Genomic DNA, 25,961 nt, shown 5'->3' with positions numbered 1-25,961 from the left:
GGGTATGACGCAACTTATTTTTTAAAATCGAATTTAAAAAAAAATTCACAGACATTTGTGTTTCGTAACACGTTGTATATTTTCCACTCAAAATCCCGCTCAATAGTTTGATATAATTTGCGATAATAATTACCAAAGGGGGATTATTCTTGGTCACGTGACGGGCGCGAGCCCTCGCAAATGTTTAGTCTTTCGATAAGGATTTTTATTCGATTTCAAAGGTTTCATTCTCTGTCCAGCCAACGCATATTCGTGAATAGCTGATGTCAGGTTATTTGATAAATTTTACAAAAAAAGGAGGGTGTGCCGGTCGGAGGTGTGCGCAAGCGCGCTATGTCAGAGCGTGTTTTTGGCGGGACTGAGTGAAGCGGAGAGAGAGGGAGTGAGAGAAAGAAAGGAAGGAAGGAAGAGAGAGTGAGAAAGGGAAAAAAAAGGGAGAGAGAGAGAGAGAGAGAGGGAGGGCAGTCTGGAACAGCCTTCGGAGCACATCAGGACTGAATTGGGCAGGTAGGGCAGGCAGTAGGTAGCTCGCCAGCCGATTAGTGCTTCACTGTTTTACTCCCATCCGGTGACTCCTCTTCAGCGCGGAGTGTGGGCCTGGCAGCTCTGCAGAGCAGCCCGAGATTAATTACCCAACAAGCTGATTTTTTTTTTAAAACTTCCATCTCAATCGAGTGGAGCACACCAAGATTGCGTAGGCCGCAAACTCGCGGCCAGTGTCTGGAGCTAACGGAAGTTAATTTAATTATTAGAGGAGGCCGTGGTTCATTTGTTTTGGTCGTGGAGTAAAGGTTTCTCGGACTTGTGAACTCTCTGCGTGTTCTTTTGGCTTGGGGGAAGGGTGGGTATAGCGAGGTTGGGTTTCAACCTGGAGACTGAAAAAAAAATTGCACCTTCTTTGGTTCAGGATCTAAGGGATTTACGTCAATTTTTTTGTTAACTCAACAACTGCTTTGGATTTTATCTTTTGTCGATGTTTCTGTGTGGGGTTATTTATAAAAGGTTATGAGGTAGATGAGTTAAAAGGCAATTTAGATGAGATTGTAATTCCTTAATTGCGGAAGTCTTTTTTTTAATACTGTAAATATCGGTGATTTGTTATGTTTGTAACTAGCACTTTTTGTGATTTAACAGAATCATTGTGGAAAATCAGGACTTGAAGCTTAGAATTCTTACGAACTGCGCATTCTTTATTTTTCATTGAGAAGATTATTTGCCACTGTCAGTTTCTTTTAGTTTGGTCGTTGACTTGAGGGGAAATATAACTAGGAAGAAGTAAAATGGTGAATTAGTGGATCTTAATGTTAGATGTTCTTTATATGTTAGATAATTTTGAATTCAAAGATTAAGAGCAGTAAGCCATAACACACTTTTTCAATTGACATGGTAGTTGTAATAATGCTTACAAGTTTAAATAAGGGGATCAACAAAAAGTTTAATGTTTTCTCTACTTTTTTATTATTGCAGTAGTTTTAATTTTAAAAAAAAAAATTGGCTTAGAAGTTTGAGATTTTTAAAACAGTTAAGCTTTATTAGACACTTCTGTATTTTGAACCAAATGCTACATGACAGGAGCAAGTAATTACATTGGGAATTGGTTTGTGTTTTTTACTTTTGCAATGTTTGTATTCAATTGATTGATCAGAGATTAGGTTGCTATAACCTTTGCCATCTTGCACTATGTATCCCTTTTCTATTACTTTATATTTACAATTTAAACAAGTTTTAAAATAGTTGCTATCATCTTTACTCCAAAATGTAAATGTTTGACATGCTGACTTTATACATATGAGCAATTGCTGATTATTTTTTCCTAGGGGCTTGTGTAGGCGGATACAAAGTAGAAGATGACCACGGTTGAAGATTCCTTTTTTTCTCCTATTAGCCTTGTTTCTACTAGTGAGTTAATCCATGTTTACAAATAATAAAAAGAAAATGCATCATGTTATATCCCATTTACAGTACTTAACCATTAACTATATTTAAATTAATGAATAAAATTTGTTCATAAACTCCCAGGCCCCAAACAATGAAAATCAGAGTTCCTGTTCTGGTCCCAGGTCTGCCATTCTGATCACAGAATGAGGTTAACTATTTATCTTGGGACACTGACTTTTCAACACACAATTGATACTATTCAGAAGATAGTTATTGTGCCACTTGTGATGTTGATTGATTTTTTTAAATTACAAAATGGCAGATTTTTATATTTGTGAATTAAGGATCTGCTGAAATTAAACAAAAAAAACTTCAAATTCTCATAGTCAGCAGCTGATTCAGGACCCTGCATAGAGCTAGTAAGTGGGGAATATCATGGATGTGTTTAGTGGAGCTAGGAAAAAAAATGCTCAATTATGTACTAGATTTGTTATTGGAGCCTAAATATGCTTGGTGTGGTTCCTTGTAGCAATATGTGTGTAACAAAAACATCTTGTGAAATGATTATCTGAAGTTGCAAGCTTCTGCAGATATGCTCTCAGAACTTCTATCTTGATAGAGCAACTTCTGGAATGTGGTGGTACATTACAGTTCTCTCCACGTTTGGGCTGTTATGATAAAGTGCACTTCCATGTGCATGTTTTAGTTTGGAGGTGTGGATGATAGACATGATGGTAGAGGCTCCAAAGTTCTTGCCATCACATGGCTGACTAGGAATCTTTGCCATTCTTACTGATATTGGTGTACGCTTACTGGGATTTCAGCACGTAAAGCTGCCAATGTCCCAGAGGACCATAGGGCCGCTTCCTCATTAGAGAAAGATGACTGGTGAGTTTAGCTTGAGAGTCACCATGCCTCTGACCTCAACTGATGTGGAAATACAACAATGGTGTCACTGTATCGCAAACCAGCTATCCAACCAACTGAGCTAATATACCCTCTGGAGTAATTTTACAGGTTGACACTCGACCCGTTTGGCCATTTTATGATGACAGTACTCCTTTCTTAGTCATTTAAATTCTGGTGAGAGCATTGAAGCTAAGGTTTCTGGCTTAGAGATGCCACCCATTCCTCTGTTATCTCCTTTGAAAAGTGTATCTTTGGATCATTTTAAACAGATACAGCTCTGAATTCAGAACTGCAACTCTTCTCCACTTTCCCATTTTAATCTCCATTTTATTGTACTGTGAAGTTCCAAATTGTAGTCAAAAAGAACGCTTTGTGCTTAATGGAAGCCTGAAGTTTTAGATTTGTGTATTTTATAAGTTGTATGTTTCACAGGAAGATTAGATTCGATCTCCTCTTTTCCCCCCAAGTGTGATTAATAATTTAAATTTTTTTTACTGTAACTTTGTAAAATGGGAATGGCAGTTGAATAATCATACTTTTTGATATGAATCAACTGTTGACAAGCCAGCACTAAACATTTTTCCATTGTCACACTTTTTGCTAGTTAGAGGGCAAATAAACTTATTTTATTTCCAATTCTTTTACAACCCAGTTTAAATTAATTTTAAAACTGAAGCATTTCAACAACAGTGATACCTTCTGTAGGGTTTAATCATTAGTGACAATGTGACGCCTCTTAATAGCACTGTAGTGATACTTTGATTTCAGGGTAGCCTGCAAGAGTATAAATTCTGACACAATTTTTACATTTTCTCCCCTCTTCCCAATCCCTGTATTGCTGGATTTCAGATTCTAAAATGCTTTCCGATGTCTTGCCCAGACATTTGTGTGATCCTTATTGTTTTGTAGCCAAACTTTATTATTAACAAAGAACAAAATTATATGCACATGTATCCCTTTTAGGTAGTTAAGGCCTTGTGCTTTTTTTTCCCTCTTAAGCCAAAGGCATTGAAACCAGTCATGTCTTCTTGTTTCCAAATTAGTGTTGGCTGTCTGAATGCACTTTTATCCTTGGGCATCTGATTTGTCTGGCTCAGCAATTTGATTGTATTGAGATAGTGAAGAAATCTCTTGGCCATTTTCAAAAAGTTAACTGGTCGCCAAGATTATTTTCACTCATTGTGTGTGTGATACTTGAGCAGTAATAGGACATTTAGTGTTTTATCCATTTGATTTTTAAACGGTAAGGAGAGGACCAGGCTTTTTAACTATTGAAAGGTAAAATGCAGCAAGTTCTTTCTTAGTCACTTTTATACTGAGTTTGCAAAATAAGTTTTAACTTTTAAAACTGGTTGGGATATCCTAGAAAAAGGAAAACTCTTCAGTGAGAATGTCTTTAAATGTCTCTATGCATTCCTACTAGCAGCAGGAGTTTAAAAAAAATCAGTATTTGACACTATGATCAGATTTTCCCCTTAGCCCAGGGACACTACCTGGAAACTTGCAATACTTAGCACAAGAGAGTTTGAATTTGAAGGGTCGTCTTTCCTGTTTGCGTAGTTCTTAACCAAGCAAATGTGCTAACATAGTGGCTTAAACATAAAACGAAATTGCATTTGGAATCTTAGTTCAGTAGGTTAGACAATCTCCTTTGCTTATGAGAGTTTGGTAAATCTAAGAAAGATTGTTTAGATGAAAATGCCACTTAGTATCAAAAAGTGTGAAATCAAAGTGTGGGTAGTATCTCTGAACTGGCTGAAATCTGCATACATTAGCTCAGTTTTTGATAGTAACTGCTGTGAGAGTAACTGTGGACTCTTGACTTTTCACCCCGCTCTAATTCTTGTCTTTTTTTCCATTAGTAATTTTAACTACCTCAGGTGATATAGAATGGATGTAATAGATTTACAAAGCAATAAAATTGTTCAACAATCTTTTTGTTTTAAAAGCTCGCGAAAGGTCATATCTAACAGTCTTTCCCTGATTTAAAGCTGAATTTCCCTAAGAAAGCAATATCTCCCACTTTCCTTTTGCTCCATAAATGGGCTTGTCTTAAAATCTGTCAAAATGGTAAGTTTGAGGCTGGCACTGGCACTTTTCAAGAGCCAGCACATATATTTCACAGCCTTTGATTTTCCAATATTTTATTCTAGCTTTAGCTTTATAATCAAAGCTAGCCAGCAAAGCGCATCTGCAAGTTGACTGTTTTCTGTTATCCGTGTCTTTGTGCGTAGAACTTTGGGGCAGCACGGTGACTTGGTGTTTAGCACTGTTGCCTCACAGCATTGGGACTCAGGTTCGATTCCGCATTGGGTGACTACCTGTGTGGAGTTTGCATATTCTCCCCATGTCTCCATGGGTTTCCTTCTACAATCAAGATGTACTGGTTGGGTGAACTGGCAATGCTAAATTGCTCATGGTGTTCAGGGATGTGCAGATTAGGTGCATTAGTCTGGTGCATAGAGTAGTAGGGGAATGGGTCTAGATGGGCCTCTCTTCGGAGGTCGGTATGGACTTGTTGGGCTGAAGAGTCTGTTTCCACACTGTAGGGATTCTATGAACTGTTAACTGTGACAGATTGGATTTTGCTCATCTGTAGGGAGGTTTTCAAACTTTCCCCTTCAGTTTCCCATCTCCAGAAGAGTTCAAAGTTGCCATTGGGTCTGGATTTTTCAAGAAGTTCTGAAATAATTACAAGGATGACATTTCCATTTTTGGTGCAGAAGCTCAAAAGAAATCGACATTTAAAGAAACTTGGGCTTTACATCCAAACTTTTGTGCCATTTCACTAAAATTTCTGTTGGAACACTCTTTAGGTCACTAACAGCTCCATGGTGTTCATATGAAAACATCTGACTTGCTGCATTGATGGTGAATCTGAACTAGTTGTACATTTTTGCCTCCAATTTTTAAACCCAGCAGCAACTAACACAAGTCATTGCTCTTTTCTTGTTCTGACAGTATTCCTTTTCCACTCGACTTGCATTCTGAATATTTGAATGCATGTTATGATTTCTGAGCCACACTGGGACGCTTCCAATATTACATTAATCTATTTGTTAGATATACATTCAAGATTTGATAACTTCACATTTCAATTTTCATAGTGTTTAATTTTTGCTGTCTGACCTCCACTCACTTGTTTTGCATTCTGTTTTAAATAAGCCTTCTGAAATTTTGACATGGTGATGGTTAGCATAGAAAGTGGTACAGACTTTGGTGTAACTTAACCAGTTATGCAGTTTCAGAAAATTCTCAAATTGGTTTTTCCATTTGAAGTGTTTCAAAAAAAAAGTTGAAAGTGAGCCTTGAATGTCAGTCCTTCTGGGGAACTGTTAGAAACCAACGTCTTTGAGGATCCGTGTTCTCTTCTGTTCACCTTGTGTTTCAGTTTATAATTTATGTGGATGAGTGAAAGGAGAAGATTTGGCAGTAGAGTAACTTACTGGTTAAGTACTCAACTGCTAAGCCAAAAGTTGAATTCAAATTCCACCATGACAAATAGGGAAATTGAATTCAATAAATTTGGTTCTTGGCCAGCACAATTTTTGTTTTAAAAATTGAACTGATTCATTATCTTTTATGGAGTTGACTCAGCACTTAATTCTGGACTCTCTTGCATATCATTGGCATTTCATGGTAAGTAGTAGTAAGGATAAGTAATGACTTGTTAGTGGTGTATCCCAAGATATTTTGCAAAGAGCACCAGTAACCCAAGGTATACATATAATATGTATCTTTTCTTAAAAAAAAACTATAAAATTGGTAGGAGTTCTGCACTTCTAATTTGAGCCTTTATTAGAAAGATTGATTGCAATTTTTTAAAATCAGGTTATGCAGCTTTTTTTAAAGCCTCCACATTACCATGCTCCATATGGCTTTTAATACAGCATTTTTTTAAAGCCTCCAAATTACAATGCTCCACAGACTTTAATTGTTTGCAATTTAAGGTATTAGCTTTTAAATATTTTAGTTTTATTGCCATATTGTAATAGTGCACTTTTCATTTGAGGCACTTAATTGGGTAATTGGTAAAGAGGGGTATGGTATTGATGCCACTTTAAAATTACTCAGGTACCTTGTGATTACTTCAATTTCAATTGGCCATATTTCACTTTGGGTTGGAGAAAAGACTTTTGTTAAGAATTTTATTTGGAAAAACAACAACATTTATAAACATGGACACGTTTTGAGGATAGCAGACTTTGGTTGCAATATTTAGTGTGTCAAGGCAGTGCAGTTGAAAATGATGCATCATCCCAATCAGATCAATTGAGGAAGAAAACCTCAACATTTCAAAAGTACATGAAAATGCATTTGAGGGCTGTAACCTGCAGGAGTGTGAACCCATAGTTGGAAAGTGGGATTAGAATGGATGGACATATTTGGAAGAAAGGCTTCTTTTTGTGCCACAGATTTCTGATTTTTGTGAAGCCATATGAATATTTAGAAATACCTTGGAAAAGATGGATGTAAAAATCTATAGTGTCAAATTTCAATTAACGGATGCTTTGAATGAAAAGGACATCTTAGCTTAGTTGGCCTTTTTTGCCAACTACAAAATCTCCTTGTACAGCCTCTTCAATTGATGTGTGCCTTGATCATGTTCTTGGAGATGCGTGTACTGCAATATACCTGCAAGCCTGTATTTGCATTTAAACATGTAAAAGCATTTGGCTATAGGACTTAACAACTGCAATGCGTGAACTTGGGTTCTGGTGCTGGTCAACCCTACATCAAGGATATATCAAATTTTGGCTGGTCCACTAAATGAAACATTTCAAACTTGTATTATTGGCTCACTTTTGTACCAGTAGCCATCATGAATAGCACATGATTCATTCAGTGGAACATCTGATAATGGGGGAAAACCAGTTTGTTTTGAAACTGAAATGCTGGCCTTAACTTGGACTTGATTGTAAGATACGAAGTGAGCATGGGGAATTGAGACTAATCAGGTATTACTTGTTTTGATTTATCATTTATTTCTAAATTTCATTGTTAGTTCTCAAATCAATTTGTAAATACTATTTTGTGCTTTATCATGTCTTATTTTTTTCAGCCAAAATGGGAAAGAAGCAAGGTAGCAAGACAAAAAAATCTGAAGATGTTCAACCTGAAGAATATATTGTCGAAAGAGTGTTAGACAGACGAGTTGTACAAGGAAGGGTTGAATACCTTTTGAAATGGAAAGGTTTTACAGAGTAAGAAGTTTTACTGCACAGGCAGCCTATTTCGTGACTTTTCTCACTCGTTTCTGTTTGTGTTAGATGGTGCATTTATTTTTCTGTTGAAATGTAATTGTCCGCCAAATCCTGATTTTAAAATCAAAGTGTATTCAATAACACAGTTAAATGGCTGCCATAATGTTGCTGATATTCTACAGGCACCATTAAATTTGGTGAAATCGCTTCTATTTGGCTTCAGACTCCCCATCTGAATCAATGGGCATAGAAGTGTGTATGTCATTTGTTTTATGTGAAAGAAATTTTACTATATGCTGTAGCATCTGGTGCTGTGAAATCCATTCCTTTTGTGTTGGGGCAGAGTCCACGGTGCTGAGAACAACAAGGAAGTGCTCACAAAAGTTATGATTTGCTACTTCTCAAAAGTTATTTTTAATTTCTTGCGTTGTTTTAAACATCCATCAGTTGTCAAAAGTTAAGTATTTGGTTTGAGTTGTGCACATAATCCAGTTACAACAGTTAACAGGTATCATGTTTGTGTTGGTAGCATTGAATAATTGAGCTGATTGCGTTGACACTTAAGTTGCAGCACTGTGCTCAAAGACTGCTCAGCCATTCCTTCTCATCTGCTAACGTGATACCAGAGCTGTATCATCTAATCTTGAGACTGACTCTTAGCTTGTATTCCTCAACTCTCAGCAAATACTGGGTATATGTATATTTGGTGTGTTGGTATGCAGCATGATTCATGCTTGATCAGTTCTTGTGCTGTATTTACAGTATAGCATGGAGAATACTGTGATCCAAACCACCTAGCAGCATAATTCCTGCTGTGGGTTGAATTTGAGTAATCCTAAATTTCAGTAGAGATTAATGTTGACAAACTTGAGCTTTGCTTGTAAATTTGTTCATCTGTACGTTGTTAAATGAATTTCCATTGCAGTTCCATAAATAACATCTTATAAAGACTAAGGAAAGAAAGCAAGATCATGCTGTAAACCCATGCCGTCTAACAAATAAACTACTTTATTTGGAACATTACAGAATTTGTTATTGACTCCGGAATGCTATTTCAATTTTTAAAAATTGAATTGGCATTTGGTCAGCTCCTTTTTGCGGTATTATTCAATAAGAAGTTTAACATTTTGTGCTGTGATTGCTGAGGATAAGGGTTATTGCCAGTTAGTTGTAAAGTTCATATAATTCAAACTAGTGATTTTATTCATTAAAAACATGTGCAATGAATAGGATTTACTTCTTGCCTTTTTCTTGTATCCACTTTTTACATTGCCTACTTAGGAAGAGCTAGTGTCACGTGTCAAGAAAAGATTTGCTCGTGTGTAAATATTCTCATGCTATGTGTAGTCATGTGTTTAGTGCTTTCCTTCTTGGGCTGATTTTTATTAGGATGGGTCCTGGTTATGTTAAATGGAGTATTCTGACTAAACACTGATTTAATTCCGTTTTGATATGAACTTATTTCAGTGCTGACAATACGTGGGAGCCGGAGGACAATTTAGATTGCCCAGAGTTGATTCAGGAGTTTCTGGATTCCCAAAAGGCTACCAAGGAGCGTACCGATGGATTCAAAAGAAAGTCTGTCTCTGAAAATGAGGGTGAAGAAAACAAGTCAAAAAAGAAAAAGGATCCAGTAAGCCATTGTCTTCAGGTTGATGTTTCCGGCACTATTTCAGCTGAAGCAGCTTTTATTTACTTTACAACAAGGCTGTGCAAAACAAAAGTCTAGCAAAACAACAGAAACCAAAGATGATATCTGATTTTTGCTGCACTATTTCTCGCATTAGAAGTCAAGCAAGAGCATTGTTCCCTGGCCGCTAGTTGTGTGCAGTTGCTTCACATGTTAAAAGTAGCTTGTCTCAATGCTTTTGGGGCTTTAATCATTTGCTTATTCCCATTCCACCTGAGCAATGAGAATGAGTCAATTAGGAAGGATGTAGCAGATGGTGTAAATTCAGGTCATGAGTCTACTGTCAATTTAAATCAAATTGCCACCTGCCTGACACCTTAACCTAGCAATAAATTTGATATATTGCAAATGGAAGTAACTTGGTGAGTAGAATTTTCAGGGGCTGCTAGCATTTTCACATTTGAGATTCCAAAAAAAACACTTAGGGAGGCAATTCAATTGTTATTCTGAACTATGATAACCTTTTAAAAATTGTCACATTTTATTTAATTTCCTACATTAGTCCAGGTGCTTTTAATAAATTTGATTGTCAGTGGATATGTTTAGGACTGCCTTGTAGCACACGCCAGTGTCCCTACCCTGGACCAGGTGGCCTGAGTTTACGTCTCACCTGTTCCAGAGGTGTGTAATAACATCTATGAACAGGTTGATTAGAAAAATAAGTTCATTTCTGGAAAAAAAACATGCAATTATAAGGATTCTTCTGGCACAATGATTAAATCCCTATTCTGGCTCAGGAGACCCAGGTTCAAGTTCCATCCATTGCATATGTGTAGTAGGACATCTGAACAGCTTGGTTTGAAAATATCTATATGCATTTATGGAGAACCTCTTCATTTTTTTAAAATTAATTTTAAATAAAAGGCATAAAGAGGTGGAAACAATTAAAGTGCTCTAAGCCTGCAGAGGAGGTGGTCTTTGGGAAGGTTTATAAGGTCTGAGGAAGAATATAATGCTGTGATTGGGAGATAGAGGGAAGTTTGAGGACTGGTTAAGATAATGGGATTACCTGAGAGTACCAGTTTTCAGCTTGATGTGTTGGGGCTGGACTCCCAATTGGTGAAGACGATTATGATCACATGGTAAAATTTTATAATTTATTTCATAATGACTGTCTCAGTTGCTTACACAATGAGGTGCTACTAGTGCTGAGATGGAAATAAGCATATGCAGTGATGGATGTGATAAATGGCTTTATAGTTAAGGATCAAAGATGCCAAAGTTTTGCCAGGACTGGTTCAGTTTGAGTATGTACTCCAGGTGGCTTAATGTTTATGAATGCCAAGTTAGAAGTTTAGTTTTCCTGATTTTTGGAAGGAAAAGCCAATGGCTTTTCCACAAGAAATTTCCACAAGAAATTATTGTGGAATATGGCTGGACATCTTAAGAGAATATCTAGAAATGGGTCATATTCCTATGATTGCTAATAGGATGTGTCTTTTGAAACTTAATTTCTGTTGCCGAGTTCTTGGATCCCACACTCTAAAATTTCCTCTCTAGACTGCTCTGCTTTCCCACATCCTTCATTTATGACCTTCCCAGTTTTTGATCAAGCTTGTTAACTACTCAATATATCCTCCTCTTGTAGAGGGCCAGTTTTTGCTCCCCACCTAAAAAGAAAATCAGTGCAAGTTCTTTGGATGTTCCTTTGTTAGAAGGGGCTAGTGCACTTACACAGATGTGGGCAGCACGGTGGCACAGTAGTTAGCACTGCTGCCTCACAGCACCAGAGACCCGGGTTCAGTTCCCGCCTCAGGCAACTGTCTGTGTGAGTTTGCACATTCTCCCCGTGTCTGCGTGGGTTTCCTCCGGGTGCTCCGGTTTCCTCGCACAGTCCAAAAATGTGCAGGTTAGGTGAATTGGCCATGCTAAATTGCCCACAGTGTTAGGTGAAGGGGAAAATGAATGGGTCTGGGTGGGTTGCTCTTCAGAGGGTAGGTTGGGCCGAAGGGCCTGTTTCCACACTAAGTAATCTAGTCTAAAAATTCAGGAAGAGGATGGATTATTGAGATTCCTATATTGTGGTCATTTGGAGATGAAAAGAATCTGTTTGCTTTGTTTATATAGTAGGAAGTGAGTCATGAGGGTAGTCTACAGAATGCAAGTAGAGACGTATATTCGGTGTACGAAATGACAAAATCTCAGCAAAAGTTGAAAATTTTAAGGACAAATCATTAGCTCCTAACGTATATAGAAAATCCCAGGAAGCTGACTGCATCCAACATTTCATTGGGGAATGAAATTACATAATATGTTATACTTAAAGTATTGCAAAAATGATATGCAGATCTGCTTGGTCAACATATTTCCCTTACTATAGCATCCAGAATACTCCCTTGCTCTTTTAAAGGTGATTTGATAAGAAGATCACATATGTTAGTGACCCCACAGTCAAGGGAATGGCAGCTGAATGGGATGGAATTCAAGTAATTGTGGATGTGGACAGGTTTAACGTTTGAACATGGTAGGCAACAGTGAAATTAAATGAAAGTCATAGTAATTGAAGATTCAGTAGAAGTGGATGAGCAGAGGAGGAATGATTATTGAGTGGTTGATCTTAGTAACAAAATCCATGGAACCTTTTCTGTCTGAAGGTGAGGGAAGAATGAAAAGGAATTTTGGGAGGTGTACAGTCAATTAAAAGGTATGTGTCCCTTTTAATTCTGATCCTAATGCACCACTCAACATGGTAAAAGCAGATTGGGTGATAATGGACTAGTTGATTGGTTGTTTGCTCCAGTTTGAAAAACTCCAGAGGGAAGAAAAGAAAGGAATACCACAGAAGAATATTAGATCTTTGTTCATCTTTTGCTTTTGAAGATCTTCTCTCATATTTTTCTCTGGTGTTTCTCTTTTCTTCCCTCAGTCTGGGGTTTTCAAACTGGAGCACACAACCGATCTAGTCCATGATCACCTGATCTGCTTTCGCCATATTGAATGGTGCAATAGGCCATATACCTTCTTTTAATTGACTGTACGCCTCCCAAGGAGGAGAAATTGAGGACTGCAGATGCTGGAGTTCAGGAAGAAAGGCTTATGCCCGAAGCATCGATTCTCCTGTTCCTTTGCTGCCTGACCTGCTGCGCTTTTCCAGCAACACATTTTTAAGCTCTGTACACCTCCCAAAATTGCTTTCCTGTTCTTCCCTCACCTTTGAACAGAAAGGCCAATGGATTTTGCTATTGAGATCAACCATGCAATAATCATCCCTCTTCTGCTCACCCACTTTTACTGAATCCTCGTTTACTGTGATTTTCATTTCACTGTTGCCTACGATGTCCAAACTTAACCTGTCCATAGCCACAATTTAATTAGTTTAATTCCACCCCATTCAGCTGCTATTCCCTTGACTATAAGATCACGAACACTTGATAAGATCTCATGACACCTTTTTAAAGGTACAAGGAAGTACTACTGGTGTCATCGTCAACATGTGGGAAGAAGATGGAGTTTAATTTAGATAAATGTGAAGTGCTGTATTTTGGAAAGGCACATCAGGGCAGGACGTAATGGTAAGGTCCTAGGGAGTGTTGCTGAACAAAGAGACCTTGGAGTGCAGGTTCATTGCTCCTTGAAAGTAGAGTCGCAGGTAGATAGGATAGTGAAGAAGGCGTTTGATATGCTTTCCTTTATTGTTCAGTGCATTGACTATAGGATTTGGGACATCATGTGGCCATACAGGACATTGATTTGGTCACTTTTGGTTTCCTATTGGAAGGATGTTGTGAAGCTTGAAAGGGTTCAGAAAAGATTTACAAGAATGTTGCCTAAATAGGCTGGGACTGTTTTCCTGGAGCATCGGAGGCTGAGGGGTGACTTTTTATAGAGGTTTATAAAATCATATGGGGCATGGAGAGGGTAAATGGACAAGCTCTTTTCCCTGAGGTGGGGAGAGTCCAGAACTAGAGGGTATAGGTTTAGATGGGAAAAATATAAAAGAGATCCAAGGGGCAACCTTTTCACATAGTGGGTGGTTGTGGATAGAATGAGCTGCCAGAGGAAGTGTTGGAGGCTGGTACACTCTTACAACATTTAAGACATCTGGATGGGTATATGAAGTGGAAAGGTTGAGGGATGTGGTTCAACTGTTGGAAAATAGGACTAGATTAGGTGAGGATATCTGATCGGCATGGACAAGTTGTGGATCGAGGCATCTTTTCCCATTGCTGTGCATGTCTATGACTCTAATGTCACAGACTATTTAAAAAGTGCAGCCAAATGTTCTTCCAACAAATATACACCCCCTACTGCTACTAAGGATGAATGGTATCATTCTGGGAATGGGGTAGTAAAGAACACCTGGTCAGAAATGGCTGTGGTCTGTTTGAGATCATGGAAGTGGAGATCTCTTGCGATAGCAAGGTCTGTGTGTTTAGGAGTTGCCTGGCAAGATTAAGTATGGTTAGAAGTTTTCTTAAATTTGAAGGTGTAGATTAAAGAATTGATTGGCACTTGATACATAAAAACTAATTGAAATGTTTGAGAAAGGTGGCATGGATTTCAGTTGATGCATGATAAGAAATGCTGAAGTGAATGGTTATAAGGATCATATTCAAGTAGAAAAATGCAATGTCTAGCCAGGTGGAAAGTTAATTAACAGTATAAGCACTTCTTGGAAATTTTCCAATTTTAGTTTGTCTGTGAATGTGCTATTGAAGAGAGAATTTTCTTCATAGTTGATGTTTAAATGTTTTCTTATGGCTTAATGGCAATAGGACATTTTTGAATTATTATAAAAACAGATTTTTAAAGCAGTGGACATGTAGAGGGCAGTTTGCCATTGGGGCTGTTGGATAAACTTGGTCCCTATAAGCCCTTTAATAGCGTAATCAGCCAAATGTCAGGAAGTCATCTGTAAGTATGAGGGTCTGCTGCAGCAGCAATGTCCTCCTGCTTGGTGTCACGTTAGTAATTAAGGTTGTAGACTTTGGGCATAATTACTTTAATAAAGGGAAGGTAAGAAGTTGTGCAGTTTTGCTGAAGGGGAAGATTAAATATGGTGAGTAAAAGTGAGGTCGGAGGTTGAAATCAGAATGATTAGTGTCTCCAGTATTTTGATGTCCTTTTACAACTGTTGGCAGTTTTCAAAATTGGTGAAATCAAGGGGAACTGAAATACATTGCCTTTTGTGAGCCACTTAAAAACCTAAATCTGCAATCCAGGTCAGCATAGCATTGAATCAATCTCTGCTACTGCTCGCTCACTCTCTTATTCAATCCATTGTATCACTACCTCGTGTGCCAGCTATCCAAATATCTCTTAGTGACAAATTCACTTGATTTTAAAGTGTATGCCATTGTAGGATCCTTATCTGCATAACATAACTGTGTATACATGTTTTCTATAACTTTAATGTTTGCATTATAAAATAACATTTTTTTTAAAAGAATGACAACCAACCAAGAGGTTTTGCACGGGGATTAGAACCAGAACGTATCATTGGTGCAACTGACTCGAGCGGAGAATTGATGTTTCTAATGAAATGGTAAAGATTTTTATTTTAAATTATGCTAGAGTTCCAGTGTAGATTAATCTGCAGTTACAAGAATAGTTTACTACAGTTAGTGTTAATGGTATGTTCCATTCAGTATTACAAGAGCATCTCAAATTTACTTGAATAGAATGCTAAACTTGCAAGAAAACTCAGTTCAGGAGAATGAAGAAATTTAGTGCTTGTCCTTACTTAGTGACTTACAGCCTAAGAAATACTTTTGTTTATGAAGCATGGCAAGCAATTTGCACAGTATAGCCCCAGCAATGTAGTGATTCAATTTTCCCTGTATTGGTTAAAGGATATGTATTTGCTGAGATGGAATAGATACAGGGTTATGTCCTACTCCTGTTGCTATGTTTCTTCAGCTTCTCCCTGTCAATTACTTTTATTGTCCAACCCACCGATATCCTATTTTGGTCTCTTCTTTGGATGCTGGCTCCTCAACAGTTTCCCATTTGATCTAATGATGGTTTCTTAGTTTAGAGGATCTTTATTAAATTTTCCAATAACATTTTGGGGTCTAAGAACAACAACTTTTCTAGACTTGGCATGTAACTGCAGTCCTACTTCTCTCATAATGTTTCAGTAAATCATCTCTGCGTTTTCTCAACATTCTCCCTAAACTTAAACTGTGCTGACCACTACTTCTTGTTTTTATACTGCCTGCCTCTCTCTTTATTAAGCCACAGTCCTAAATGTTGTTTTAAGATCCTTCACTGAAGTCCAAAGATTGTTCGGGTTGGGCAGGAATGTGGAATGGAGGCTGCAAGATCATCTTTTTGAAAAGCAGAGCAGGCTGCTGGGCCAAATGACCTCCTCTTACTCCTAATTCATACGTCCATGTGTTCTTTATGTAATTCAATCTTCAAAAACTTTATGCAATCCCCAGATTTCTCTTCCTACTTGTCCAGTATTGTATAATTTAGTTTCTATTGTCACAGTTCATTTATTCTACCAAAGTGTTTCACTCCATTTCTGTTAAATTGTATCAGCCCATTTCACCAATCTGCCAATGTTTTCTTAAGTCTGTTACTCTCACCTTGCTCCTTTCAAAGGTTTCACCTTTATCTCCCCATCCTCTGTTAATTTATATTCAAGCCGACAGTATTAATTGACATCTCCACAGGGATATAGGTTATTCCTAATCAGGGCTGGGGCCCTCTCTGCCCCTGCCTGTCTTGTTTGGGGTGCAGGGAGAATTGTACCAAATAAAAAAAATTTGAATTTATAACATTCCTTGTTAAATAGGAAGCTAACCCAAGGCACTTTAGGGAATTGTATTTTTGTACAGTGTGCGAAAACAGTGGGAACCTGGGTTATTTTGACTGGACAAGGCAGGAGGAATGTAGCAAAGGGAAATGAACAAATGATCTCCATCTTAAAAAATCATGAAGCGCCTTGCAATTCATAGACATGTTGAAGAAGGCATTTTGGCCCAACATATTCATGGCAGTTGATTATAGGACCAATTTGGCCAGGCCCATATCTCTGCAAATTTCATCTCTTCAAGTGTGTCCATTTCCTTTTTCAACATCGCAATTCAGTCTACCTGTATGCCACGCTTTGGACAATGCATTCCAAGTTAAACCATTTTGCATAAAATACAAACATACAAATGAGGAATAGGAGTAGGCCATTCAGCCCCTTGATGGCCTACTCCTATTCCCTACATTATGCACTAAGATTATGGCTAATCTGATTGTAACATCAAATCCACATTCCCACCTGGCCCTGATAAGCTTCAGCCTTTTCTGAACCAGAATCCCATCTACCATCTCTTAAAAAAATATAAGGGTTTAGTTTCTGCCACAGTTTTCAGTAAGCACCACCTCTGTTTTAAATGAGTGGCCCCTGACTTTTAAATAGTGACTCCTAGTTCTAGATTCTCCCATGAAAGGAAACCTCCACTTGACATTTTTCCTGTCAAGACCCCTCTGGATCTAGTAAAATTCAATCAAGGTGCCTGTTATTCTTCTAAATTCCAGAAGACACAAATATAGCCTATGCAATTATTTCTCAATGACAACCCTCTCATTCCAGGTCATAGTCGAGCAAATCTTCTCTGAAGTGCCTCAAACTTATTTACGTCCTTAAATAATGTGACCAGTATTGTGCACATGTGGTCTCACCAATAACTTGTGTAACTGAAACATAATCTACCTACTGTTATATTTCTTCTCGTGATAAATGGTAACATTCTATTTGTTTCCCTAATTACTTGTACTTGCACCATGTGTGATCCATGAACAAGGAGACTCCGAACCTTCCGCAAGCCAGCGATCCAGAATCTCTCAGCATTTAAATGTTCTTGTATTCATCCTGCCAAATGGGCACTTTCACATTTTCCTACATTGTGATCCATTTGCCAAACCTTTGCACATTGTCTCAACCTATCAGTGACTCTTTGTAGACTCCTTATATCATCTTCACAACTGTCATTCTTACCTATTTATGTCATCAGCAAATTTAGCTACCATACCATTGGTCACTCCAATAAACATGATAAATGATTTCCCTTTGACAAAATCCTTTTAGCTTAGTTTAATTGTATCAAGTTTATCCTCCTGTTCTATTATAATGCCTTTACTAATAGTTTCTAGCATTTCTCTATCATAGATAAGTTAACTGGGCTGCATTTGCTTGCTTTCTACCTCCTTCCTTTTTGATCAAAGCTAGTTTTCGACTTAAAGGAAGCTTTTCTAAATCTAATTGGTTTTAATTCTCCAAAACATATGTATCATCCATTTCATTGGTTATTGATAAAACACAAGGATGAAATCCATCACGACTTGGGGACTTGTCAACTCTGTTCCAACAGTTTACTCAGTAATACTTCCCTGGTGATTGTAGTCTACATTCCTCCTCCTTCTTCTTTCTTGCAATTTTCTAATTCATAGCTATTTTCTGGATGTCATTCATACATCCTCCTCTAGTGAAGACCAACACGATGGGGTCAGTGCTTGCTTTAACTTTAAATAGAATTATACCCCGGTACTGATGTCAGTGCCTCATGAACTGAAACCCATTCCACCTATACCAATCTTTAACTCCTTGACATTTTTTTAAACCCTATGCTAGTTTGCCCAAGGCTGATGGTAATCTGGAGATTGTTGCATTGGAGATTCTGCCTTCCAATTTAGGTCATAAGTGTTCCAAGTCTTTCAGCAAAATCTCCTTTTTAGTTCTAACTATGTTGTAGGTAACACCAGACAGTCATCTGTACACCTGCTCATGGCTGCAGAAAACAGTATATATTCGCTAACTATTGTGTCACCTACCACAACCACACATCTATTTCCTTCTCCCGCTTGTATGGCTCCTCTTGATGTTGGTGAGGCCTCTTCTGGAATACTGTCACCCTGTTTTAGGATATTATTAAGCTGGAGAGGGTTCAGCAGAGATTTACCAGGATGTTGCTTGGAGCATCAACAACTTCTCCTTCCACTCCTCCCACTTCCTCTAAACCAAAGCTGTAGCCATGGACACCTGCATGGGACCCAGCTATGCCTGCCAGTTTATTGGATATGTAGAACAGTCCATCTTTCGTAGTGACACCAGCACCACCTCCTCCCCCCCACCACCTGTTCCTCTGCTACATCGATGACTGACTGTATTGGTGCAGCTTTGTGCTCCCATGAGGAGGTTGAACAGTTTATCAACTTTACCAACACCTTTCACCCTGACCTCAAATTCACCTGGCCCATCTCAGCAACCTCCCTCTCCTTCCTGGATCTCTCCGTCACAGTCTCTAGCGACCGACTAACCACAGACATATGCTACAAGCCTACCGACTCCCACAGCTACCTAGACTACATCCTCCCACCCTACTTCCTGTAAAAATGCTATCCTTTATTCCCAATTCCTCTGCTGCATCTGTTCCCAGGGTGACTCCCTGCCACAGCAGGAAGCGCAAACCCTGCACCCGCACAACTCCCCTTGCCTCCGTTCAAGGCCCAAGGGATCCTTTCACATCTGTCAGAAATTCATCTGCACCTCTATCCAATGTCATCTGTTGCACCCAGTGTTCAGCATGGACTGGTTTGACTGAAGGACCTGTTTCCATGCTTCTTGATTCTATGACTATGAAAAGAAACATTTCCTATCTGTTGGTTTGTTTTTGCTAACTGGATTTTCTAATTAAGTATTCTAATTTTCCTTTCATATCAACAGCTCAGTAATTCTTTGATTTTTATTTTAAATTCTATCTAATCTTCCGACCTCGTGTGTTGCTGGGAAAACACAGCAGGTCAGGCAGCAGCCAAGGAGCAGGAGAATCGACATTTCGGGCATAAGCCCTTCATCAGGCTTATGCCCGAAATGTTGATTCTCCTCCTCTTATGTTGCCTGATTTGCTGTGCTTTCCCAGCAACACACTCTCGACTCTGATCTCCAGCATCTGCAGTCCTCACTTTCCCCTTCCAATCTTTTAACCTGCCACCTACCTTTATACAATTGTCTTTGAGTTTGATATTATCCTTGACTTTTATTTAACCACAGGTGGCAGTTGTGACTTTGAATTTTTTCTATTTGCTGGAACATATCTATTCAATGCTTTGTGAAATGTCCCATTAAATGTTTACCACTACACCTCTATTTTACCTATCCTTAACCTAAATTGCCTGTTCACTTTTCTGAGCTCTGATCTCATTTCCTTTTAATTGTTCTTAAATACAAAGTCGTGGTCTTGGATGCACACTTGTCTCCCATGAACTGTATTTGAAATTCAATTGCATTGGGGTGCTTTCACTATTGAGTCAGTAATTCATTAGTTTGGTGTTGGTCAACAACATTTAGTGTCTGTAGCCCCTCTTTTCCCTGTCATTGTTAGGACCCCGGTGTCTGTGGCTTTGCTCCTGAACCTGCAGCCCCAATCACTCCAGCCTCAACCTTGCTAACTCCTGCTCACCTTACTCCTCCAGTCACAGGTTACTTTTCTCCTAACATTTCTGCTGATGGTCTATCTGTAGCAAATATAGGAGAAAAGCAACCTGTGATTGTCCATTCTTCACCTTTGTGATTCAATTTTTCTTGTGTGTCTAGCAAGATTTTAGTGAGCTTATCTGATGCCTTCACATGAATGCATCCTTCTCCTGTTTTGTTGTGTTTTTATCTGTTTGACATTTAACAGGCAGCTTTGTGTTCAAGGCCTTATGCTCACCTGGTGTTATGCCATGACAAAATTTCAAGTAGACTTAAAGGTTCTTTTTTGCATTTATTATAACCTAATAGGTGATCATTTTATAAATGAGCCTTTTATGGATTCATGATTTTAAGGCAAAATGACTAAAAGTACTGAATTAGCATGATGGTGATTTGTTTCTAACTTCCTGTTTGTGAAACAACTTTGTAATATAAAGAGCATCTTTGAATGCTTTGTGTTTTGAATTGGCCATCAAAGTATAAATGCAATTTGCTTTCTGAAACAGTCACATTGTATTCAATACTAACTATTGTTCCATTTTAAAATGGTGCTAGAACTGTTAAATTACTCCAGCACTTAGTTCTTTATTTGGGTAGCTTGTGCCATTACAGTTGCCAATTTATGCTGGGAACCTGAGCTCTGTCAGAGTCTGGGTATTCATGCAGCCAGGATAAAAGTGACATTGTGAATTCAATCTCAGTGATGAGAAAGGGATTCTGAGGGAACTGTCAGATATTAACAGTTTGCAACTTAGTTTAGTGTATGAATAGCTCAATTAAATGGAGCTTGATTTCAGAAAGTTGCCTTTAGATGTTTTGTTTCACCGATTTTATGTAAACCTTTCTTATTTGCCCCCTTTTTAGGAAGGATTCAGATGATGCAGACCTGGTTCCATCCAAGGAAGCAAATGTTAAATGTCCGCAGGTTGTGATTGCGTTCTATGAGGAGAGGCTGACATGGCATTCCTATTCCACGGATGATGATGAAAATTAACTCTGTGCAGTAAATTTAAAGGAAGTTCTGGCAAGGTTTTGCATATTCATGTTCAGAAGTACTGTTATTGTCAAATTTTAAAATCTGCACCCGAAATATCAAGTTCACCATCTGTTTAATGCCCTTTGACTGCAAGGTGAATTTCAGCTGGCTGGTTTATGCATTGAGAACATTTGTTACATTTACTTGGGATATATTGATTAAATGCATAAATATCACATGTATTTTTGGTCCTTTTATTGACAGTAATAAGGTTACCTTGACTGTTTTGCCAGAAAAATTGTGCACGTTAATGGACAGTTTGTTTGCGATCTGTCATTCAAATCCACGATTAAACTGCAGTCACCCCGATTTGAATCGCTTTGATATGAACCTGTTTGCTTATATTGTTGACATTTAAGAAAGCTGAACTGCAAGTGGACACATGACACATTAAGACTACATCTGGACAAATGATCAGTCAGTTTCCAACTTGCAGAATATTTGGCTTAGCAACATATTATGGCTATTTTAATTATTTTAATTATATCCTATTTCTAATGTTACTGTAATGTTTTGTTGGCAGTTTATGGAAATGTGGTTTCAAAGTATCATTAGCCATGTACTATTGCTCTGGAGTTACTATTAACTCAGGTTTTTTTGAATGGATTAAACAACCAAGAAACTGATCAGGCACTTCATATTCAATAAATTTGCTGTTGTAATGCTGAATTGAAACTTAGGTACTTGATCAAGTTGCTAAGTGCCATTTGACAGTCACTAGTGTATTACAGCCTGTAACTATTGTGAAGTTGACTCTGTTCAAGCTTATAAATGATATGATCATGAAGTAGCTAATCAGTCAAAACAATTCTGCTCGAATATTGAGCTAATGCAGCAGTTTGTTCTCCAATGTGACCAGTTCTGCAAGATTGGTTTTGAAATCTGAGTTATTTTATTTATAAATTTAGACTTAAGCAATGTTTTTGTTGAATACTTGTACTGCCCAGTTTCTTCTGTAATGTTTTCACTTTCTTGTTGACTGCTGAGGGAAAATGTTTAATAAAACTATTTTTGTCTTTTTGAGTATAAATTTTGGTCTTTTTACCCTGTGACATATAATCAAGTATCCCAAGCTGAAGATGAAAGTACTGATTAGACCAAAGTACTGATTTGTACAAGGATAGATTATTGGCGCTGCCTAATATTTTACACTTTCCAGATATGCATTTCATTTCAATTGGCATTAACATGAAGGTAGCTGGTGAAATTCTGCACCAGCATGCTCTCTTGCACTTTGCTAATCTGCAAGAAAGTTGCAGGTGATGTGTTATATTAGTGATCCTGAATAAATGGTCCCTGTCATATAAGGAATGGTAAAGTAGAATGGACAAGCATGAAATGGCAAAAGTTTGTTGGATTGTGACTAACTACTTATTTTTCCCAAAAAAAACGAACACACTTTGATAGAAGTTTTCAGGATGATTAGACTGTCTCAAAGGGCTTTGTCAAATCACTTTGCTGTGATTTGACTTTGATATTGACCAGATTATCATTTTGTAATGTTAATTGAAGAATAAATGTTGACTAGGGGGGGCAACTCTTAACTGTCTTCAAAATCATCTCTCAAGATCATAGCAACTCCATTTAATGTCTCATGCATTAAAAACTCTAATGCAATATTATTTCCCATACTAGAATATGCCTTTTTTTTTGTGCTAGAGCCCAGAAGTGAACTGTCAACCCAGAAACTAATTCACAAACCAGTATAGTGCAAGCTGAGGCACAATTGCCACTTGAGTAGCAAGGTGCCCCGGTGCAAAAAAGCAAATTTATTTTTCACAAAAAGAATTGAGAGTAAAACAAAATCCTTTGAAGCGATGGCCTTTAAGCAAAGGTTTTCTGTGATTCAGATTGTCAGCTTGGTGAATTTTTGAATATCTTTGGCCCTGTAGGCATGGAGGGCAGAGGGAAGATGATTTGAAGCGATAGAAGGTCTTAGGAGTAGAAATAAGTATTTCACAATGATGCAAAGTGGAAATCAAGCCACCTTAGTTTGTAGTTTGGTAATGATTTGTAGCTTGGTCACAGCTCAAAAGTTAAGATGCAGTAAATTTGTAAAGTAGTTTAGTATTAATGATGTCTGTTGTGAGCACAGGCCCCAAAACAATGCCTGCAAACATTCAGAATCAAGAAGATCAATTTTGTGGCTCTAACCCATGATAGTTTTGTCTCCACCAGGTGCATCAAATCGGCTTGGCTGTCCTGTTTGAAAGATTATTTTTCAAAAATTAATTTTCCTTGAAATGACTTAATTCAGACCTTCTCACATTAAATATCAGAATCTTGAGCCTTCATGTCTATTGGGGCCCTATCCCACGTTACAGAGTCACATGAGGTATCCAGTGGAAATGCCTCCTCTAGTTGAGGAAAGCAGATGGGCTCTCAAAGCTGGTCACTTAGAGATTTGCTCTAATAGTCACCAGTGTTTCCAATGACCTTTTTTCAGATTTTTTTTTCTAATCAACCAGTTAAGAGATGGTATTAGACACTCTGGAGCAGATGGGACTTGAATCCAGGTGTCTTCATCTGAGGTAGGGACACTACCAATACATCACAGAAACCTTCCTAACTGTCTATACCAGTGCACATATCACTAATCGTGATCGTTTCCAGTGTAGGAAGGGATGGGCAGATTTGTTACCAAGCACTTGGATAGGAGCAAGGGCTACACTAAATAAATCAACTGGATAGACTGTATGAGTTATTGGTAGGAAGGGCAAATGAGATTGCATGGGGGTGTTGTGATCATAAGTGAGAACTAGCTCCCACAAGTGAAAGTTCAAAGATTTGACAGAAAGCAGTACAAGGAGCTGCACAAACTGAGAAAGGTTTGGGATCTGCCACAATGGGAAAGTAGGTGCAGGAACGAACAGGTTGAGATACCCACTGTAGAAAACAAGATCTATAGTAATATTGCCCCGACAGTTACACAGTGTACCCTAGGTCCTATCCAGATAACAAATCTGACCAGCCCTTCAAGATCTCCTGGATGGCATTATTAAGCATTATTCAACCAAAATTTGTCATTCAACTGTCTCTTGTTGGAAAGACTTCCAGCCACATTGATTGGGCATTATTGACCAATTTACAATGTTTTTTTCCTGACTTGCTAGGAGAAGTGCTGTGAAATTAACTATAACTGCTTGTTTGGTCATTTGGTCAAGGTTGGGACCTTGACTGGTCTTTGTGTTATTTTAGCATTGCTGCAGTTCTGAGCAAGGGTGACTGGACCTGAAACGGTAATTCTGATTTCTCTCCACAGATCCTGCCAGACCTGCTGAGCTTTTCCTGCAATCTCTAGTTTTATTACTGACAAATGTTTTGTTTTGCCTTGTCCCATTCCTTGCCACCAGCATCTGCCAATATTCCTGAACATATCTTCCTTCCCACGGAGGTGAGCATATTGGTGGTATATTTCAATGAACTTATGCATTCAGCATAAGTAACCAACCCTTCAAAGAGTAGGCCACCCAGACCCACCCCATCCCTGTAACCTTGCATTTCCTGTCGCCAATCCAGCTAGCATGCATATCCCTGGACACGATGGGCAATTTAGCACGGCCAGTCCATCTAACCTGCACAATTTTGGACTATGGGAAGAAACTGAAGCACTAAGAGGAAATCCACACAGACATGGGGAGAATGTGCGAACTCTACACTCATCCGTGGATGGAAATAAACCCAGGTCCCTGGTGCTGTGAGGCAGCAGTGCTAACCACTGAGCCATCGTACTGTCCAAATGATTTACATCATTGTCAGAGTAGTCTTCAGGATTACACATGCAGTGCAGGGTATAGATTATTGGACAGATCACAGATTAACCAAAGAAATTCTCAACCTGCTATTGGCTCCAACTCAGTACAAGTGACCAAAATTTATTCGAGTTCCTTTCAAAAGATCTGATTAATGTCACTTAGTGCTGAAGGTGACATGGTGGCTCAGTGATTCTGGTTGGAATGCTGTTTGTAGGGTTGGTGCAGACTCGATGGACCAAATGGCCTCTTTCTGTACTGTAGGGATTCTATGACTACTCTAGTTTTCACCTGCAAGGGCTAGGATTCTCTTTAGACTAAACCCAAACCTTTAATATGGAAGTGGACAGCAGTGAATCAGCTGTATTGCACCTCCACTAATCCCCCAGTATAACTGAAGAACTTAATAATTGAAAATCACAGTTCATGGCTAATGCAGTGAGATACCAGAAAGACCTTGTTAACTAAGGAATCCAATCATAAGCAAGGAGTCAGGCGAGGAGAGAATTTGATAAAAGGGATTTTTAAAATTAAGTTCAGTCAAAGAATGTGCAGGTTGTCGATTTCTGTGATAGATTTCAACTTGTTTTTAATGGATATTTATAAGCAACAGCTCTTAGAATTGCTTAATATTGGCTCAAAGTTCCCAAAAGAGTTGCCTTTCCTTCCAACAATGGAGATACACACGAAAAGGTGACACTGTTTTACTTTTAAATGATAGTAGCTGTTTATGTCTACAGCATTGATGCAGTATATATATTTTTCACTTTTCACTGGTAACATCTTTTGTTGCTCAGCAAGACAAGGAGCGGCAATTGTAAATTAGTCATGGTTGGAAAAAAGGCCTGACCTGTCCTCTCCATCCACCAGCTGGTCAAGCTTTTCCTCGGTCTGAACAACCTCTCTTTTAACTCCACTCACTTTCATTAGGCCAAAGAGCTGGCCATGGGCATCTGCATGGGCCCCAATAATGCCTGACTCTTTGTGGGGTACATGGAACCTTCCCTGTTCCAGTCCTACTTTAGTCCTCACCTACAACTCTTTCTCTGATACACTGATGAATCATTGGTGCTGCTTC

General features: G+C 38.4%; 1 protein-coding gene across 8 annotated transcripts; it reads left to right on the top strand.

Moving 5' to 3' along the window:
• Positions 1 to 361: 361 nt before the first annotated feature.
• On the top strand, positions 362 to 22,161 carry LOC122549707 (chromobox protein homolog 3-like). Of its 8 annotated transcripts, none has more exons than XM_043689580.2 (6): positions 362 to 507; positions 1,818 to 1,899; positions 7,850 to 7,991; positions 9,459 to 9,624; positions 15,069 to 15,166; positions 20,960 to 22,161. In XM_043689580.2, exons 2-6 carry the CDS (start codon positions 1,848 to 1,850, stop codon positions 21,087 to 21,089), a joined length of 588 nt encoding a protein of 195 aa, XP_043545515.1. In that variant the 5' UTR covers positions 362 to 507; positions 1,818 to 1,847; the 3' UTR covers positions 21,090 to 22,161. The 8 variants fall into 8 exon arrangements, with proteins under 8 accessions (XP_043545515.1, XP_043545518.1, XP_043545516.1 ...); XM_043689581.2 differs by lacking the exon at positions 362 to 507 and adding an exon at positions 524 to 791; XM_043689582.2 differs by lacking the exon at positions 362 to 507 and adding an exon at positions 857 to 1,354.
• Positions 22,162 to 25,961: the final 3,800 nt, after the last annotated feature.

The sequence above is a fragment of the Chiloscyllium plagiosum genome, unplaced genomic scaffold (genome assembly GCF_037043375.1).
Source record: "Chiloscyllium plagiosum isolate Xiang-an unplaced genomic scaffold, Cpla_swu_hap1 HiC_scaffold_5, whole genome shotgun sequence".
Lineage (NCBI taxonomy): Eukaryota > Metazoa > Chordata > Chondrichthyes > Orectolobiformes > Hemiscylliidae > Chiloscyllium > Chiloscyllium plagiosum.
Note: the sequence above shows the minus strand (reverse complement) of the source record. Positions and strands in the feature narration are given on the sequence as shown.

Bases quoted from the DNA above. Each gene is read 5' to 3' on its own strand.
- LOC122549707 (XM_043689580.2), top strand. From the start codon at position 1,848: ATGACCACGGTTGAAGATTCCTTTTTTTCTCCTATTAGCCTTGTTTCT. The intron at 1,900-7,849 runs GTGAGTTAATCC...TATTTTTTTCAG, and splicing joins TATTAGCCTTGTTTCTACTA to CCAAAATGGGAAAGAAGCAA. The intron at 9,625-15,068 runs GTAAGCCATTGT...TTTTTTTAAAAG, and splicing joins CAAAAAAGAAAAAGGATCCA to AATGACAACCAACCAAGAGG.